Source organism: Poecilia formosa, unplaced genomic scaffold (genome assembly GCF_000485575.1).
Source record: "Poecilia formosa unplaced genomic scaffold, Poecilia_formosa-5.1.2 Scaffold78, whole genome shotgun sequence".
In the NCBI taxonomy this organism is placed as follows: Eukaryota; Metazoa; Chordata; class Actinopteri; order Cyprinodontiformes; family Poeciliidae; genus Poecilia; species Poecilia formosa.
The window spans coordinates 829,652-850,134 of record NW_006800017.1 but is presented as its reverse complement, the minus strand read 5'-3'; the positions used below and the strand labels follow the sequence as shown (position 1 = coordinate 850,134).

Genomic DNA, 20,483 nt, shown 5'->3' with positions numbered 1-20,483 from the left:
CATTTTGTCTGGTCACAAATACAAACATGGTTGTACCAACGTGTTTGCAGGACTTTCTGGAAAATGACAACAAAAATTATTTAATAAAGTTTATGAAGAAGGGATGTGAGTGTATTAAAATGTTTTGGAAAATATTTGAAAAGTATTATGTGCTTTTGCATGACATTTTCACCATTACTCCTAAATAAAATGAATCGTAGCAGACACCATAGAACTACCACTTGTATTTAATAATAAATGATAATAAAAAATTTTAATAATGCCCAAATATATATTACTTTGTGTTGTTCTATCAAAATTAATCCCAATAAAATAAACATTAACGTTTGAGAAAATGTGAAGAAAAAGTTCTAGGGGTGTGAATATTTTTGTAAGACACTAAATTATTTCATTGATTTTAATTCTGGCATCCCAATGATATTTAATTCTGTTTTAATCACAATTTATGACCATTGCTTTTTGCTCAAATACCTTCAATGCACAACAAACAGCAAAATTATTGTTTCATTTTTTTCCCCAAACTCTTTTTGTTACTAAATCACTTAATCAACAAAGTTTTAAAAACAGCAGGGGGAAATTTGACAGAACAAAACTGGTTTTAACCACAATATGGTGATGGGAAATGACAGCAGTGATAGCAAAAATAGATTTGCTACCAAATAAAGCAAAAATAAAAAGGAAGAGGAAAAAAGGCATGTACAATTAATAGATTGTTTTGTGGATTAGACAAATCCAGTGTTGCTTTATTTGTTTTCACTACATGGCCTCTATAGGACCAGAATGCAAATGCGACAGCACACAAAAACAAAGAAAACAAAACACAACAAAACAAAAACAAAAACAAAGAAAAACAAATTACATTCTCATAAAGCTCTCTTGGCATGGACAAACAGCAAACTGACAATAAATAAAATGTTGGCAAACAAAATAAAACTTTCAACAACAACAAAAAATACTCAAGCTTGCATATCAGACAAGACAAAAATAGAAAAAAAAAATGTACTTGGCACAAATTAAATAAACTTTTCAGATTGAGTGAACCTACTTCGTCCATTGCTTTGTGAATCTGATTGTCGTTCACAGTTAGCACTGAGATTGTGTATGGACCGTACATAATAGACACAGATGGCGATGAGAATAAAATAATTTCAAATTGTCAACATCTATATTTGCCAGTACATTGACCTTCATTGTCACATCCCTAGAGGTGGCATTTTTTTAATGCATATTTTTGCACTGAAAAAATCTGCAGGTACATGTGGAACAAACCATTGTCACAATGCAGAGTTCATATTTATGCACACAGTGGAGGACAAGCATTCTTAGTAATTGCCAGTGATTTCTGATCTGAATTTTTGCACAAGTGCTTCAGTAAAAAATTTAAATAAAGGAAATAAAATTTCTAAAGACACTTTGGTATTTTGTAGGCCATGGTGTGCTAGTCTAAACTCTGATGAGTGCAACACTCAAACACGTTTTCATTGAAAGACCCAGTTTTTTTTTTTTTCTTCGTTTGTTTGTTTTGTTTATTTATTTGTGTGGACATGATTATAGTGATGCTAGGACACTTATCGCACACAAACATAGTCTCATAATGATACACTCGTTTTTGACCCGTGACAGCAGTCCGATAGGATCTGCCTTGTGATAATGATGCATGATACATAAATAATAAAAAAAAAGACATAAAAAATGATTTTTGTAAAAATGAAGTAACACTTGAAAGAAAACACTTTTTTTTTTAACAGGGCGATTACTTTCTTTGAGAAAGTGAGTCTTCTCCTGTTACAGATTAAATCCTTCTGCCTCCGTCTGTGCTCTCTTTTTTCTCGGGTCTGTCTCAGCAGGGCAAACGCAGTGCAACACTAATCTCTCCAATCTCGACTCCCCAAAGCAAAGGGAAAAAGAAATAACACAATACAATGCAGTCTACACCCATATAAAAATAAATCAATTGCAAACATGGAAAGATACATCTCATATATACAATAAACTCCTATATAAAATAGCTTTTATGTACATATAGACAAGAGACAACAATACATTAACTGATCTGTACAATGTACACCTGAACAGTTAAGACAGGCGAGAGGTACTGAAGTGTATGGCTTGATTGGGGAAGATTTCAAAATATTTACAGACATTTTTTTTTAACTCTACACACTTTTGCCTTTACATGTTTTCAGCTTCTCTGGAATGAAAAGGCATGAAGACGCTCCCCATGTGCCTTAAGATTTTCTTCCAATGACTCAGACAAGGCCAGCCTTTTGAAACGTAGTCAAACAGTGACGATTTGCACAATCCAGTGCAATCACAGCTCTCTTTCTAAAACAATGGAGAAGAGCCAGAAGTAGAAGTCTTAAAACCAGTATTCAGTCAAGAAAGACCGCTTTTAAAAAAATAGATTCATTATGGAATTGAAACACCACTTGTTCAAGTTTCTGATCCCCAGGAAGACCCAGACTTTTATAGACGCCAGAATGCTCCAGTGTGTAATCGCAGACAGCCCTGCTTTGGTGACTGATGTACAGTTAGTGGACCTTTCAGACTCACCCATGGCATAGTTTTCTATTCACAAGCCTTACGCCCAAGAAGTCCTTCAGTAGTGTCCCCGTGGCAATTCAGCACATGATAGAAACCCCTTCTACAGTGACCAGCTGACCAGTGGTGGGGTCGTACGTCCCAGCCAGGTAGTACAGGTCTGGATAACTACTGTTTGGCTTCTGATTGCGAGTCAGACACTCGTACTCCTCCCTGCTCACAACCCGGCACTTATGAGAGATTGTCTGGACATCGTTCTCGTCCTCGTGACACGACTGGTAAAGGGCGTACTATGTAGGAAACAGAGACACAGCATGGTGATGTTAATCAAAAATTTGAATTTCATCTTATGTACTAGTATATATATATATATATATATATATTTTTTTTTTTTTATGTAAGTCTTATAGAATTGCGACATACCTTGCCATCACGATGTCTCTTGCCTAGTTTGGTCTCCTCAGGGTGGTAAAACCATTTGACTTTGACAACCATTCTTGAGGTCCAGGACTCCCAGAAATTCTCGATTTGACCCACATATGGGAGATTAGGACGTCCAGCCGAGAGGAAAACGGCACAATCACCAACTCTTACAGTATCCCTTCCTCTGACAATAGCCTTGTAGAAAAGCTTTCGGGCCTTGCCCTTTAATCCTCGTCTCTGTGGAAAATAAGGAAATGGATTGATTGTACTGCACGTCTTTCCCTCACGTATTTTCTATAAATCAAGCTTGGTGAATGCAGTAAAAATGTGAATAACTGTTCTCACCTGTGTGGGGTTTCCGGCCCACCTCCACATCTGCCGGCCAGCCAGGAATGCAGATACCTTGGGTCTTGGAATAAATGAAGTGTCATCTGGAAGCATCCGTGGTTTTTTCATGCATTCCTTTGCCGGTTTCGACACTGCAGCCATGCAGTCCTTCCTCTTCAAGGGCTTGCTATTGGACAACTGCTCTGACGGGCCTCCTTTGGCACTGGAAACAGCAACAGCTTTGGCGACAAAGGAATGCTGCCGAGGCCTTGAAGAAGTTGAGGGTTCCGCGGATGGCAGCAGTCCCTGGTGAGAGGACAGGCAACTTTGGAGCATCAGTGCCGAACTATCCTCGTCGTCTGAGCTGTAGGATGAATCGTTGTCTGACGAACACAAGCTGGAACTGGAAAGGGAGCCTGAAGAGGAAGAACTCGAAGAACCAGAAGAGGAAGAAGAGACAGAGAGGCGAGAAAGAAAACGACCAGGCATCCTGAGTCCTCCTGTGGCTGCAGCCAGTGCAGCCCGCCTCCTCTCTTCCTCTTCCTCTTCATCATCCAGGTCAGAATAGGAAGGGTGACACTCTCTGTGAGAGCTGAAGCCCAGATCGCCATATTTCTCCTGCCGCAGAGAAGGAGAGGGCTTTCTTTGAGGAGTGGTTCCTTTTAAGAGGAGTTCCACTCTGGAGGCACCACCTTTCTTGTTGTCTTTGACCAGCAGGACTGGGTGAGAGTATGCCTCAGTTTTAGGCATACTGCTCACACTGGAATATTCGCTTTGCAGCAGCAGTGCCTTGCTGTTCTTGGTCTTGGGAGATGTCACTCCTTCGTGGTCCAATTTGATAAGAAATTCCTGTCCAGACTTTCTGCTCCTTGGTGCAACCATGTCATCTTGCCTACACTTCTCATTGTACATGCCAGTCCTGGGAACCATAGATAAACCAGGTCCTGCCCCTGCAGACTGAGAACAGAAGGAGGAATAGCCGTTTGCAATGCTTCTAAAAGAATCCACCTCAAAGGAGCTGCTGCTGAAAAGGCCTTTGGTTGGTTGGGAGGTCAGGGACTGCGTTTGAGGGGAAGAAAACAAGGCATCCTCCTTTCCTCTCAAGGCCTTCCTGGGTGCCCCGTTAAACTGAAACAGACTGTCAGCAGGTCTCTTCCGGGTGTTACCCAGTGAACTCAAACCCAGGAAAGCTGGAGGATTTTTGTTGGCATTTTCTGCCTGTTGCTGCTTTTGTTTCTTCCCTGAGCCTTTTGGTCTCCCTAGAATAAACAACAAAATGTTACCTACATTGCATTTAGGAGAATTATTGCAAGCACTTACAACACTGCTGCATTCACTTTTTGTAGTGTTTAGGGATAATACCTTAACTAACTCAGCAGAAACTTTACACAGGGTGGATTGTACATGAATGACAACATGTAATAGATGACAATTTTAATAGAAATGTTGCAAGCTGTAAATTGTTCCAGAGAACTGAAATAATAAGAAAAATTGCACCCGGGATTGTTTATGATCTACTTTTTTTTTTTTTTTACATGTGGTGTTGATTTGGGCAAATAATTCTGCTAATAAATATGTTCCATGGTTATCCATATTGTTACTCAGCACAATGTTTTATTTCTGTCCAATGAGAGCCAGTAAGACCACACTGCTATCACTGTGTGATGTTCACAAGAAATTTTCTGGTAGTTTTTAATTTCAAGCACAGATGTGCAAAATTTGACAGCAGCTCCACCGTGTTGTCTTTCCACACGGTTGATTACACATGACTTATTTTGCTTACTGCTGCTCAGTTTGTTTTGATTCCGTGTCACCTTTGCTTAATCATCTCAAGTACTTTTAATCCCGCATTTACAGGTGTGTTGCTAAAACCAGTCATTGAATAAAAGATTAAAGCAACATGATTTATGAGTCTATGAGCAATAAGAGGGACTTCGGCTCCACTTCGCAGCAGCTGAATAACATCATTTTCTGTTCAGAATTAAATCTTACCAGGTCTCCTTTTGATAACAGTTAGGTTTTGGGCGTTTGACAGAGAATTGGTGGAGCTCAGTCTGTCAGAAGGCCTGTCGCTGATTGGGGCCTGCTCCAGACTGGAACTTCTCTTGGCTGATGTTCCGCTCGGTGCCAGCAGAGCAGGAGAAGACTCCCCACCTTAATAAGAAATTGTAAAAAGAAAAAAAAAAAAAAAGAAAAAATTAGCATTTCATTAAAAAATACAGAAAATTATATGCATTGCAAGTATAACAATGGTAAAACACATCTCACAACCCTTTTAAATTCTTTGTTTTAAATATTATGTATGTAATTCCAGATTTGGGGTGTGATTAATCTTTCACAAACTTTTCCATTTTGCTATTATTTTTAGTAAACAGTAACGGTGGAATCTGTGATTTATGTGATTTTGTTTGAATTCAGTAAAGAGACCTCATACAAAAGGTGCACTGTCACAACGAAACTCAACAAGAAGCATTTTCCATCCAAATCTTCCGATGTATCAATAGTAAAAAGAAACCTTACATTGTTTTTCTATAATAAACAAAAATCAACTGCACACACATTGCTAAAAACACAATCACAGGGTAAATTTGTTAATGCCAACAACAACAACAACAAGATTTGTTATTTAAGTAATTTACAAATTATGTGTGATGGGCAAAAGCCGATAAGCAACCTGTTGAGGTGACCAAGCATGATTATTTATTCTTATGAACAGCGTGGTTGGAATAGAACATATTAACACAGATACATATTAACGTGCCAGGTGCACATCCAGCCTGTGACACATTGTTTTTTGCTGATTAAAATGCAGCTTAGGAGCCTCTGTTTATATTAATAAACAGAGGCATAATGTCTGACATGCCTCAGCCTTGCCTTTTTGTTGGCACGCTTCTACATTGATTTATAATAACAGTGAGTTAGTGATGTAAAGAAGTAACAGATGAAGCACAAATCGTGTATGTAAATATAACTACTTGTGAAGTCTTTCTATGCACTGCATTCTAAGGTCCTCTTCTTTCTGTATGTAACAAGCTTCCATCACATGTACAGGGGATATTTGTGTGTCAAGCCAGATATTTATGTCTGTCCTAGTCTGAATGTTCCATTTCATACATACTGAATTTATTTGTGTGTATGACCTTTTCTGAAGTTAATCCTATGCCATTATTCAGAGGGAAATCCGCACAGATTTTTGTGCATGAAGCCCCACATAGTTTATTTATTGAAATATAGTACTAGCAAGGGTGTACTTTATTTTTTTATGATAACTGTAGGAGCGTTAATTACAAAGCAAGACTACCCACACTGGATCTGATATCCTGGAGGAAGAAGTCGGATGTTTGGGAGAGAAATCTTCCCGCGATCTCCATCATCAAACTCAACCATCACTCCTGGCTTCCCTTCATCAACTGAACCTCCTGCAAGAGACAAAACTGCTATTTTACTGCTAAGTAACGACTATGCAAATTCAGTTAAATGTGTATTTATCGTCGCACCTCTGCGAACGTAGCCGGGGTACAGACACCGTGAGCGTTCGCTCCAGTAAGCACACACCCTGGTTCCGTCACTTAGCACAGCCTCAGACTCTGGTCGTATATCCAAGACCTTGAAAGCAGACCAAAAGCATAATTAAGATTCATTACAGATTGCAGACAACGTCCCCTAACAAAGATGTGAATGCATACACACACTCACACATACAAACAGTGTGAAAGCAATGGGGCATTGTGAATGGACAGCCACTGTGCCACGTTTCCAAGCGGTCCTTATCTCATGCCAACGTGCCAGTCAGAGCTGAAAGGAGCGGAAGCCATGATGCAGTAAATCCTGACTTGCTGAGTAATACTAAAGAGGGTCTGAATAGAGGGCTTGTGATTGCAGGTTGCCAGATCCTCCCTCCAACAATGCAGCCAGTCTCAGCATCCGCCGCTCACTGGGGGCCCTTTCAGGTTGCTTTCATTTACTGTTGCCATGGTGAGGGACCTTTTGACTGATGAGGTGTGGATGTTAAGAGTGTGTGTAGGGGGGGAGAAGGTGGCACGGGGATCAGTAAAAATTGCGGTATTGGTGTCAAAGTCAAATAAATGGCTTTTGGACACATTTAAAGTGGAAGTATGCTGTAATTAGAAGCAGCTGCTCTGTGTTGAGTGTTTAGATAAGAGAACGGTTGCCAGAGATGCTAAGTGCTAAAATCGCAGGAGAGTTAAAAGTGAAAGAAAAAGAAAATACTTTGATCCACTAAGCAAGTTGAGCTTGGTGAGGAAATTAGGGGTTGAATGTTCATTGTCCAGTTGAAGCCTGGAATTGTTTAACTAAAACTGGAAATTCTGATCTTGCACCCATTAGAAACAGTAATAAAAAAAATAAATAAATGTAATGACAAAACAGAATAAAGCTTTAATATGAAAATATATTATAACTCATATGTTATAACTAGAATACTACAGTTTGTACAAATATAATTTTAAATACTATGAAAAATCAGATACAATGATGTGATGGTAGAAGATGAGTACATGCTGCTGTGGTTACTGCTCTTTATAAGGCCACGAGCAAATAATCCAGAAATAATAATAAAAAACACATTGTAGAACTGATGAGAATCTGATGAATTATTATCTAAGAGTCTCTGTGGAATCTCTAGCCACAGCAGACAAGAGGAAAATCATGTCTTAATGATGGCTTCAAATAAAATATTTGGAAAACCAGAGAGCACAAGCACACTTCTAATAAAACAACGGAAATAAGATCAAAGGTACATGAACATTTTCAACAAGCTGAAGAGGTAACTTGTTTTCTGGTGTGATTTATCAAAATTCTCTCTTTTTTTTAAATAATGGTAAACAGGTAGATGACACAACAGTCTGTCCAGGTAAAAACCAATAATAATGATGGTACGTTACTGTACAACCTTGGACAACCTAAATATACACTGCAACCAAGCTGTTAGTCCTAATAAAGTCTTTAGTTATCTTAGCTCTTCTACACATTATGCTTATAAGAAAATACTTAAAACACAATGATAAAAATACTCTTGATCACTTAAGGCAACTGAAAGCAAGTTTTGTTTCCTAAAAAAAAACCCCCACTGATTTTTAACTTTTTAAATAAAATATAAATATAATAATTTCAACATTCAGTAACATGAACACAATTGATTAAATAATAAAACAAAGGAAATACTTTTTTTCTTTTCAAAATTTTCTAATTGTGAACTATCTTTGTGTCACTGTAATTAGCTTTAAAATAAAACAATCGTGATCACTCCTGCATAGCTAATGTGACCTTTAAGCAGTTTCCTTTATTCTGATTACAAAAAAACATGCACTAAAACAATAACAGGCAGTTTAAACCCTACCCTACATATTGACGTTCCTCCTGTTTGGATATTCTATTGTATACAAATCTAGTACCCCTTTCCCTATTTGGAAATGCTGAAAATATACCACCTGGTATAGAGATATGACCATTGCTTTTATTGACCAAATGCAAGAGGCCGCCATCGTCAGCTCTTGCTATAATAAACACAAATTTGCACTGTAAACTCCATTTGCATTAAAACTGTTCAAAAAGGCAAGCTCGTGTATTTAAAGAGATTTAATGTTAACAACGTCTCGCATTTCAGCTTGAAAACAAGGATATACCCAGGTGTTGTGGGGGATTATCCCACCCACGGCTTGGTTTAACGGACATTCACAGTCACTCACACATAAAACTACAAATCCTGGCCATCTGTCCGTGTCCATTTATAAGTTTATACGGCTTCAGTGACTCACAGAGAGAGAAGGGGGAAAGCAAAGAGACGAGTATCGCTACAAAAAGGTTGCCATTGTTAAAGAAAAAATTAACACAAAATGACAGGAGATTATTTTTTATTGTGTTCTCGTGCAGTGAGGTAAACTTACAGCTTCCTTTAGCAGCTGCTCCAGTGAATAGATTCTTGGTCGGTTTCCCCTTTCACCGTCGATAACAATGCTAAAGCTAAATGAAAAAGAGCACGGCAGAGAGAGAAAAATAGACGTGGTTATTTTCAGAGGCTTGTATTATGTTTGCCTGGCTCCTATGTCATATGTTACTCCCACTCTGCTGTTGTTATAGCATCTCTTTGCTGCCTGAACCAAAGGAGTGATATTGATATTTAGAGCTTGGTATGAGATAATGGTTTTTTTTGTTTTTGTTTTTTTTGTAAGGAGGAAAAAGACACAGATGGGGATGAAAAAAAACAAACAAAAAAACTACTGCTTGTCCTCTCATGCAAAATTACAGTGTTTTGTGCCTGGTCTTAAGAATGTTTGTCTGCATGAATGACATTTGAGAGGATTTCTTTTTTTTTCTTTACTCAACTAAAACAAAACATTCACAGTTATGAGAAAAGTTGGCATTTCATTAAGTTTCTGAAAGAGCAACCTGGTTTTCTACTTACATATCCGGGATCTCCAGAGTGTGAACCCTGGCGGCGTACAGAAGCTCATCCTCCTTGGAGATCAGCACCTTCAGTCCGTCACATAAGTGTTCTTTGGTCAGGATGCAGTTAGGAACTGTACAGGAAAGAGCAAATTGAAAAACTTAATCTTAAATGTCAACAAAATATGCAACTTCTGAAACTTTGATTCAAGATACAACTGAAGCCAGATATTCGCCTGTGGTATGTAAAACGTGACATTAACTTTTTTCCCCCCCTCAATAACTGAAACTACAACAAATGAGCCAAATGTACTTCAATTTGATAAAATACATCATGGGGAAATCAAAATATCATCGTAAACGACCTAAGACCGGAAACATTTAGCCAGATAACGAGGGAAAGAAGCTATCTGTCTTTTTCTACAACGTATGTAAATATCTGGTTTCATCTGTATGGTTTATTTTTCATCATTAAATCTTCTAACTTTTCAGGTTTCTCTTGTTTGAAAGACCACGATCCTCCTCCTCTTCTGAGAAGCTGCTGCCATCTATCTGAAAGTCCTCATCAGCCACGAAACTCTCCAGAAGACGACTTACAGCTCGTCCCTTTGACTGAAAAATATAATGAAAAAAATAATCAAAGAAAAAAATAATATTCAATATGATTATTATTATTAATTCATCAAGGATGAATCAATGGAATTTTTAATCTCTTTAAAAATGTATTTTACAAGAGAACAGCAACCAAGATTGGCAGCAGTCCACACAGTTTGCAAAACACTCACAAGAAAAAAAGGAAAAGTTAACACCACCATAAATACAAGACTAAAAGGATTCCTCAATTAAAACATTTACAGACAAATGATTCCTTCTCAAAGTCTTTAAGAGCAGTCTTAAAAACCATTAAGTGACAACAGCACTTTTACGTTAATGTCTTTCTGTACCTGGTCCAAGAAGATGGAGCATAAAACTGAAAAGATTTCTTTTCACGTTCAGTTTGGATTTTATGCATCAAAATTAAAAGTAAGTTCTCTCAACGAAGAGAACATCCTCCAGCGTCTTTATTATTTATGCAGGCCAACAAATAAGATGACAGAAATCCAAATACTCCCTTATAAATAAAGATATGCCAGGGATGAATTTTATGTGTAGCCAAGGCCATCCATCCAAGCCGGTCGTATAATGTACATTGATGTCAAAAACCTTTTAAGCCTGTCATAAATCTTTAAGTTTCATGATAAACAGTATCCAGCGAATGAAAACATTTAAGAGAAGCACACATGTATAAAATGCCACCATAGTCCAGTACAGACATGGAAGTAGAATCGACCATTTGTTTTCTAGCTTCAAAAGATAAACCGGGTTTAATCCTGAAATGTTCCCTTTTCAGGGGTAACCACAGCGAGTCATCCTCCTCGATCTATACCCACTGTTCCCCCTCTACGCCTGTCCAAACCTCTTTTCTAACTTTATCGACCAGTTGTTCAACCTGTGCTCTACAAAGAATCATCAACAAAAAAAATCATAAGTATTTATGGAGTGAGAATTTTTAAACCTTCAAACTTTCAGCTGTAGTAGTAATGACTGGAAGATGTTTACTTTCTGGAAGGCGCCAAAGATTCATCTGCATTAAAACAAGCTTCAAGAGATAAAAAAATGTTTGCAAAAAACATGAAATCTTGCATATGGTACATTTAAATAAGGACTATTTATGTAACACAAACAAAAGTGGACCCAGAGGAAAAACTGGACCCACTTGTTAAATGGAAACAAGTGGAAGTTGACCCTCTACACTTGACCACACTGGGACCTGTTGGTCAGATAGTTTTCAAACCAACAGTTTTTTCATACAAGCCAATACTGTGTAATCTCGTCAGGATGGAAGAAGTGGTAGAAGAACACGGACTTTTCAAATGCTGAAACAGTTTAGTTTCTTCAGGATAACACTTCTGAAGCTCTCAGTCTTAGAACAAACTATATCAAAACTGTGAAACGGATGCTTCTACTCGGTGGATTAAATATGACTGTTACCTGCTGGTCCATGCTCTTTTGTCCTCGGCTTCCATCATCGTTCTGCATAGAAGATGCTCCGACTGACCAGCAGCTTCTCCTCTGATGAAATCAGTATGAGAACAGTCATTAACATTTTGTTCAGTGATTCCTGGCATCTGTTTCCCCAAATGAAGACTATCTTGCTCTTTTTTTTAAAGGTAGAGGTAGATTTAAGTTCTTACTAAAACTCTTTGGTAGGAGGGTAGCTGCGTCAACGTTGGCTAAATGTTGTGCATGGAAATGACTATTGCTACTGAATCGCCATTTAAAGTCCTTATGACTTGTATTCAGGAAAAAAAAAAAAAGTTTTAATACCTTACTGATTGCTCCCCTCAACATTGTGCTCTTGCGTGTCGCCCTCTTCAGCCTCTCACTGGTTGTTGGGAAGGTGGCCATCCCAAAGGTCTTCCTGTAGCGGTTGCCTCTCGTCCCGAGGCTCCCCCACCTGGACTCCTTTGACCTGGGTCCACATGTTCTCCTACCTCCCTCGGGTCGCTGGTGTTGGAGGTTTTTCACAGCTGGGCCGATCCCCAACCTATTGTTGGGTTTCTTCTTTACTTTGACTTCACTCTCTGCTGCCGACAGAATCTGGGACCCTGCATTGTTCAATTAGAGAGACATTCAGTCCAAGCTTACTACAAATTGTAAAGAGCGCTGAATCAGTCATTCCAATAAAGATATCGGGCAATTGTGCTGACTAATTGCTTTTTAAAAATACTCGTACCCATTGCACTTTTTATACTTTGTAAAGTTAAAACCACAAGCTTTGTCAATTTTACTGGATTTCATATAATAGACTGGAATATTTAGTGTCATCAGGGTAATCTCTGTCCCAATCTTTTTCCAGGATTGCCCACTTTCAAATGAACAGCTATGCCTGCTAAAGAAAAGGGCCACCACATCACTTGATTAGTAGACGTCTACAGTTCCCACAGAAATGCCACGGGTCTTTTTGCTACTTCTCAGATTTAAGCTCCTAATAAATTGAAGTTGTGATTGATAAAATGTGGAAAATATCAAGGCATGTGATGAAGACTCACCATACAGCTCCTGCCTCTGTTTTTTGTTCCTGGCCTTCTGGTTGGCTTCCAGTTTCACGATAGATGAAGGACTGGGGCCCATCATGGATGAGCCTGAAGTGATGTCTCTTGTAGGTTGACTTCTGAAATCTTGACCTTCATCGGTCTCATAACTTCCCTCCTCTTCTTCATCTTCTAATGGTTAAAGCATAGATTGTACCAGTTTCTTTTCAATCTACATCTTAACAAACTCATCAGTTTCATATACGACAACAAATGTTTTTTTTTTCCTTGTGGCAAGTCATTTCCCGGTGCTCTGTTAGTTCTTTAGTACAGAGATGATATATGAAGTGCTTCAGTGGTATTTCCTGGTGTGAACCAATGCACTGTGTGTGTGTGTGTGTGTGCATGTGTGTGTGTGTTTTTGTCCTGACAGCTCTTTGACCCAGTCTGCAAGTCTCCAGGCTGTCAAAGTCTCTCACAGCCAAGTATCCACAGCTGTGGCGGCACATCTAACCCAGAGCAGGCAACAAGGCCAATCACAGAGGTGTTGGATATCCACAAACACTCCAGGCTGTTGCAACATTCATCAGCACTTTTTTTTGCACTCACCATGATTGGTTTTAAAGTCATTTACAAACAGAGAAAATTAGTTCTGGGCTTTGAGATTCATTGTGTGGAGTTTACTAAGTACTCCCACTGGTAGATACATGAGTTGGATTTTTTTTTTGTTTTTGTGCACTTCAAACACTGCAGAGTTTATTTACCCTTTAATGATCTGATTCTGTGGCATCTTATGATAAAACTATCAACAAGAGGTACAACGGATGCAGCGATAGCGCTAGTTCATCTCTTGACTCAAATTTGCAAAACAGTAAATTTAGAGAGCAGAAGTCGATTAAGAAAGTGAAGTTAGCTTGTGTGAGGGTAGGATGCAGAGGACAGGACTAAATAGAGGCAGAAGCTTTGTTGTAATGAACTCTAAAGGAAAAAGTTGAAAGAGAAGAATATACCAAACACGTTCTCACCTTGGTCAGAGGAGTCACTCTCGGCGGAGGAGCTTTCCTCCTCCTTTGCTGCTTCCTGCCTCTGACCACGTAGAACCTTTGATCTGGCCTGGTGAAAATAGGAGGAACCTTGCTCCTGCGTGGATCCCTTCTTGCTTCCATGCCGCGCCTGTCCCGACCAGCTTTCTTGGGTAGTACTGTCCACACTGGCTCCTGTGTAGTTCGCAAAAAAACAAACAAACAAACAAAAAAAAAACAATGTTGACATTGTTGGAAAAACAACAACGTGCCAGCAGGAAAAAAGGCCACAGGTACAATTAACTAAAGTGGGTACCTGTATCACTTTGTCCTCCCGACTCTCGCCTGGATTCACCTTTGATTCCACCCTGACTCCTTTGTGCATGCTTGAGGTTTAAGCTGCAAGGTGAACCTTCCTTGTCCCTGGAGCCTGTTCCTGAGAGATTCCTTTTAACCGCGGACTTCTGTTTGAGCTGAGCCACATCACCAACCAGCTTGGAGCTGAGCACGCTGTGAACACTGCTTTTTCTGCAGCCCTGTGCTTTTATCTGCTACAACAGAGAGGCATGAGAGAGACAGAGAAAGCAGGTTACACTCCCGGGTTACAGCAGCCACAAAAAGCTTCTGAATGTCAGGGCCCTCATTTGCACATGCACTGAGAGGAAAACAGAACAGCAGAAGCCTCAGTGAAATAGACATTAATATGGAGAGCAGCGGATTTGACTCCTGAGGGTAGTACCTAATTAGAAAAAAGTGTGCAACAAAGGAATATATCAAATGCAAAGTAACAAAGAGAGCGCCCCTTTTTTCATTTCTGGCTGCACACAGGACAAAAGGGAGTAGGACAAGAGGACCCTGACCTGTACAGTGCTGATTCGCTCAAAGCCTTGACTGGACAGCCTCTTCTTCCGTCTCTGGGTCTCCCCGCCCCCTCCCTGGTCCTCAGGCGACGAGCTGAGCCCCACCCCCGCCGACCTGCCAGTCAAAACATGAGAGAGACATTTATCAGAGGAGAATGGAGTTGGTTTGAAAGAAAAATAGGACGCTAGGACATTACAGATAAAAACACAGTTTGAGTCACATCTCTGTGGGATCTAATAACAGTGCTCTCTGTGTCTGGTTCACAGAGTGACAAAAAAGGACAAGGAGGGCTCAGCGTCTGAGACACACTTGAAAAACTGGTTCTAATAAGCAACGCTGGAGAGCAACATGGTATAGGAGGCGTTAAAGCTTTTCGAGGAAAAGCCTTTAGGACTTTTAGAAACACCGTCTCTTTAAAGGCTGATGAAAGATTTTTTTTTTTTTTAAGTAATATGTATTCAGCAGTACAAGTAGATTTTTCATAGCACTGAGAAACACAGAGAAGCATCACAACCAAGCCTTTAACAATCAATAATGGGCTGGTAACAGCATCAAAGTAAATTAGTGGTTTTTAAAAGCAATCACTTCAAAACCAATAAAATGTTTTCAGAACCACAAACAACTTTGGACACATTTTTTTATTTTTATTTTTTTCCCCCAGAATTGCTTCTAACAAGAATAGTAATAAAGGACCAAAACAACAAGAGTTTTATCTCGAAGCATAAAAGTACAAGCAACACTCCTCCTTCCATCTGCACACCTGTGTCCAGCTGGGTGAAAGAAGGCAACTCATTACTGTTCACTAAAAGGAAAACAATGCCTACTATTGATCTAAAGTGGATGACTTCATGTCAACAGTCCTTTGGTGGAACTTTTTTTACATCACCAACTATCAACAATATTGTGAGCTTATCACAGAGGTGGAAAGCGGTGTCGTAGGCTTTGCACATTGTTCTGTTGATCTAGCAAGTCTGAATATTCCCGATAGTTTTCCACACTGTACAATGATGTTGACTGTAAAGAGGAGACTGTATTGGCTACTGCAGCTCCTAGTTTGTCTGGGTCATGTCACCTACCCTACACTGTCCTCAGATATTTGTAGACAGCTGTTGCTGTGGGTGAAGGGTGAGCAGAAAGCACTTGCCTGGTTAACCTAGAATTGCAGCAAGGAGATTGTTTTCCTATCACCTTGCCTCTCTTAGGAGAGGCAAGGTGATTGGCCTTGTGAGTAATTCCAGTTGTTAAACACACGGCAGTCATAAGATTTAGACTAAAAGGAGACTTATCAATCCTCAGCTGGAAATCTTCAAGTAGCATATCTGTTAAGCTGCTGACTGCAATATCAGACTGCTCTTTTATTCTATATATTTGCTTAACTCTATATATCAGAATCAAATTAACAAGAGCTAAAAGTAGTAGTTCCAAATCACATCATCACGCAATATCAGCGCAATATATGATTAGCTGTAACAAAGTTCATTTTATGAAATATACCATATACTGTACAGCATATTTTGTTTAGTCTTCATTTGCATGTTGTTTCACTTAAAACGCGCATTTAAATCTGTGGGTGAGCATATTCTGCTGAAATAACGTAATTAGCAAATGCAGACATGCACCTGTAATCTATTGAAAGAAAAAAAGGAGAGAATTTATGTGTTTTTTTTTTTTTTTGTTTTTTTGTGGAAGTGGGTAGTTTGGCAGTTGGACTGTCTTCGTTTCCCACTGACAGACTGAGTGACAGAGGTACCAGTGATTTGTGAGCTGTCCCTGTGAGGCAAATCCTGCCGCGCCTTGCTCTCTGCTGCTGACAAACACAACATGACACAGTGACTCCCATCTGTAGGGGGCTTTAGGGGCTGAGCATGCAGTGGCTAATTAAGAGAATTGATTAGTGGGGTTTGCCATCAAGCAATACTTATAATAATAATAATAACAATAATAATAATAATAATAATGAGGCCTTCTACCCCTAAACGCACTTAGAAATAAAGCCAAAAAAACAACAAAAAAACTTTGCAGTAAAGCATCCTACATCTATATAATTGCACAGATTCGCATTCAGCAGAAGGAGAGATGCTTGAATGGAGCAAACAAAAGTGAATTAAGCCTTCAGGACTTAATTCACCTTGAGAAAAAAAAAGTATTCTACAAGTGAGGGAATATTCTGAGGTTTACTATATTCTGACCTGAACTAACAATATTCCTGTCCTCTCTACCTCCCTGCAGAGACCTGGCCTGTTACCTTTTCATCTTGGTGTCATTGTCACCCGTCATCAGTGTCCCCTATCTGATTACTGTTAGCATGGTGAGGGGGCAAAGGTGCACAGGCGGATGCAAAATGGAAGTGACATTGCAGAGGGTCAGCTGGGAACACTGTGGACTGTTGCCCAGAAAGCACAGAGAGAAAGGGGGGTAGAAGATGGAGACAAGAAAATGCCATAAGGTAGGCTGTTGTGTCTTAATTCCATGTAATCCCTAAAGACAAGGCTCATTAAAGCCTGTTTAGAAACCCTTCATTGTTCATCAGATCCATGGTGACCACTATCAAAAACTTATATTGTGCATAAGAGAATGTATCTCTTTATTTCTCTGATATTCCCAATTTTCTACGTTAAGCCGTTTGAGCGTTCACATTGCGTTGGACCCTTTTGTGCAAAGATACAAATCACATTCCTGCTGCCATCCTCATGTTCATACAAGTTAAAAAAAAAAGATCCCAAAAGTTGGATGGTATTCAAAGACCCACAGTGATTACACGTTTTCAGTGTTATTACGTTTAGCCTGCCATATCTGACAGTGGCTCTTCTGCATATTCATTATTTGTCACACCTACACCTCCAGAGTTTTTGTTTTCACCATTTGACAAAATCACTCAATTTTAGTAAAATCTCCAAAAGTGTTCCTCGAACTCCACATATATGTTTGTGATTGGACAGAAAAGGCTTATGGCATAACTAAAGAACCAGTTAAGAAGTGCATAGCGTGTCATGGATGTGATACATATTTAACTCTTTGCTACTGGACTCCAAAGATCAACCTTATGTCCAAAGGCTGTCATGTCATATTCGTATGCTTAGGAAATAGTAGACAGCAACGGATCTTCAATTAGTAGCTTTTAGAAATTCTTATCAACTTAAAAAATAATATACAAACTGGTAACCAGTAAGTTTGGCACCTGTAGTTTCGTTGAAGTGTATCATTTCTTAACATTAGGTAAATATAGTCGACATCAAAGGTTGGATCGTAATTCTGTTTGTGTGTAAGTAAGACAATGTTTCTGCAACTGGAAAACATTTTAAGACACATCTGAGTCAGGCGTACCGATAAAGATAGCTTATATTCCTGGTGTTTATTAGATCAAGAAGAGTTCAAATAAGAAAGGGGGGATTCCTAAAAGCTCCCATGTCCTGTTTATGCCAGTGAGGGAGATCTCTGGTTGCTGGTGATTTCATTAAAGCTCTGATTACAGTCGGCAAGCGGAGATGGACTGATTTACACTTACTTGACTTTCCTTTGGCCCTCATTTGAGGACACAGGGCCCGTGGTTAGGGTGGGCTTCCTCTTCCTTGGACGTCCAGGCCCTCGCCTTGCAGGACTTCGAGGTGTTTCCTCCTTCCTGCATACACAAGAGGACGTAAACACACAAGAAGGGAGATGAACTTGCATCCAAACCATAAGGTGCTATTTGTGAAACATTAAATATAATCCTCTCTAAAAACTGGAAGCATACTACTTTAAGTTTTAACTAATTTGACTATGTTTGAGTGAAGCTTTATGGAAAAAACTCACTGATGGTCATGCTTCCTCTGAAGTTTGGCCAACTCCTTTTGTTTCTCTTTGTAGCGGCGTTGTATATCAGCCAGTTTTACACGCATTTCAAGCTCAGGGCCATCCATTGTTTCCATGCTAACTTTAGCTGGGCATACCTGAAGTACACAGAGTAAAAAAGCAAATATTAGAGATAAAACTTGGTATTTGTTAAAGTAAAAAAAATCTGTGAAAAGAGTGTGACTATGCAATCTGATGAATTTCCTTAGATAGAAAGCCTTTAAACCAATTTGAATAAATAAATTAACTTCAATGCATTGTTTGATATTGAGGAGAAATTTGGAATGTATTTAAATCTGTCTATTTGACAGATTTCATCTGGAAAGTGCTTGACGACGACAGTTGTAATAAATTGGTCCAAATAAATAATGTGAATTGGTAACTGAAAGAATTTAAATTAATGATCTCCTCGCATCAGTTTCACCCTCACCGGCTCATTACGAGGCGCCCAGCTGAACTTTCTTCGTAAATTGAAGATCCGACGAGCCGAGAAGTTTTGCTGTGGGCCAGTTTTACTGCTCTCCTGTGATCCCGCCTCCAAGGCACGGGCTGTCGCCAAAGTGGCAAGACTTTGGAGATCAAACATGAGCAGGTCCTCCTCTGTATGGAAACAAAGGACGAATGCTTAAGCTTTTTACAATAACGGTCATATTTTTATAGATACCTGTGATCATAGTGTCATTGAGAGCAAGAGGCAGGGTACACACTGGACAACTGGACAAACAGCTGGGCATAATCAAACTCACTGACAAAGCAAACTTAGTCATGTTTTTGAACCACAGGAGGAATAGCATAGAGAAAACCAAGGTATGGATGGAGAAAACATGCAAGAACCAACACTGAAACTCAGGACCCTCTAACTGCAACATTACAGTACTAACATCTGTGCCATTTTGAAGCCTGCTACCAAATATAAACAAATAAAAAAAGACACTATTTTTTGCTTTTTTATCTCTTTCTTTGGAAAAGAATGCTTTTGTGCCTCTAAACTGACTTAAACTGTTAATGTTCTGCCATGGAAATGATGTTCCTTATTCTGTAATCATGTGATTTTTTTTTTTTTTTCAGAGCCCTCATAAGGGAGCAGTTAAACGCATTTATGTTGTGGTAAATACAAAACATTCTTTTGTATTAATTAAAAAGCACAGTGCTTTGAACAGTGAGAACGCTTTTAAAGCCACTTTAAACAATAGGCTCTAATTAGCGAGGCAATGCTCAACGACTTGAAAACATGCACTGCTTTTGTGACTGCAAATAAGACTTTTGATAACATGTTGTGTTTGGGAGGAACGGAAAAGAAACTGATGTGCCTCCTTTTTTGATTTGACTGTGTGTGCACACGTGTGGATCAAACAGCTGCCGGATGGCGAGACAGTGAGGTAGCTTCCTCGAATGGACATAAGAGAGAGGCGGCAAGAAAGTGAGAGGGGGTGCACACCCTTTCCTGAGAGTTCAGCACTGCAGTGCTTCTTCTCCTTCCTCTCTTGAGGCTTCTGCATCTTTAAAACAGGTTTTAGGAAATAAAAAAAGTGCTTTTAACATGCAATAGATGAGCAACACAAGGCAAGCATGAAAGGAGCCTCTCTGGGGACATGTTAAAGTCCATCAAATGCTCCCCAGATCAGCATGAAGAGATGAGCAACTGGGAGGGAGCTTGCAGGATAGTCTCAACGGAAAGAGAAAAAGGAGGAAGGGTAAGAAGTGTGTTGCTCTTTATATCCCGATACCTGTCAATACAACAACTTGAACTTTTTCACATTCTGCCATGTTTCAGCCACAAACTTCCATTTATTCTGCTAGAGTTTTATGTACCAGTCCAACAAATGGTAGCATACAATTGTTGACTGAAAGGGAAATGATGCATGATTTTGAAAGAAGATTTTTATGGGCATTTATATTCAGTTTGTTTTGCAGCATCTACAGCTGCAAGCATTTTGCAGTGTGTCTCAACCACCATTGCACATTTAAAGAGAAAGTTTTTTTTTTTTTTTTTTTTTTT

The 20,483-nt window shown here is 39.2% G+C and overlaps 1 protein-coding gene across 6 annotated transcripts in view; it reads right to left on the bottom strand.

The window, feature by feature from the left end:
* Positions 1-710: 710 nt before the first annotated feature.
* The window catches only part of bahcc1a (BAH domain and coiled-coil containing 1a), a 76,177-nt gene continuing 56,404 nt past the window's right edge, over positions 711-20,483 (bottom strand). For 4 of the 6 annotated variants that reach the window (XM_016673528.1, XM_016673531.1, XM_016673529.1 and 1 more), the window contains 18 exons: positions 18,915-19,084; positions 18,446-18,582; positions 18,159-18,272; positions 14,653-14,767; positions 14,109-14,343; positions 13,796-13,987; positions 12,789-12,962; positions 12,064-12,344; positions 11,728-11,808; positions 10,182-10,308; positions 9,716-9,830; positions 9,198-9,273; positions 6,789-6,897; positions 6,597-6,710; positions 5,284-5,445; positions 3,310-4,550; positions 2,965-3,201; positions 711-2,831 (listed from right to left, as the gene is read on the bottom strand). In XM_016673528.1, the coding sequence (XP_016529014.1) occupies positions 2,622-2,831; positions 2,965-3,201; positions 3,310-4,550; positions 5,284-5,445; positions 6,597-6,710; positions 6,789-6,897; positions 9,198-9,273; positions 9,716-9,830; positions 10,182-10,308; positions 11,728-11,808; positions 12,064-12,344; positions 12,789-12,962; positions 13,796-13,987; positions 14,109-14,343; positions 14,653-14,767; positions 18,159-18,272; positions 18,446-18,582; positions 18,915-19,084 (3,890 nt within the window). In that variant the 3' untranslated portion in view covers positions 711-2,621. The remainder of the gene's footprint in view (positions 2,832-2,964; positions 3,202-3,309; positions 4,551-5,283; positions 5,446-6,596; positions 6,711-6,788; positions 6,898-9,197; positions 9,274-9,715; positions 9,831-10,181; positions 10,309-11,727; positions 11,809-12,063; positions 12,345-12,788; positions 12,963-13,795; positions 13,988-14,108; positions 14,344-14,652; positions 14,768-18,158; positions 18,273-18,445; positions 18,583-18,914; positions 19,085-20,483) is intronic. The other 2 variants (XM_016673530.1, XM_007556327.2) reach the window with 1 other exon arrangement.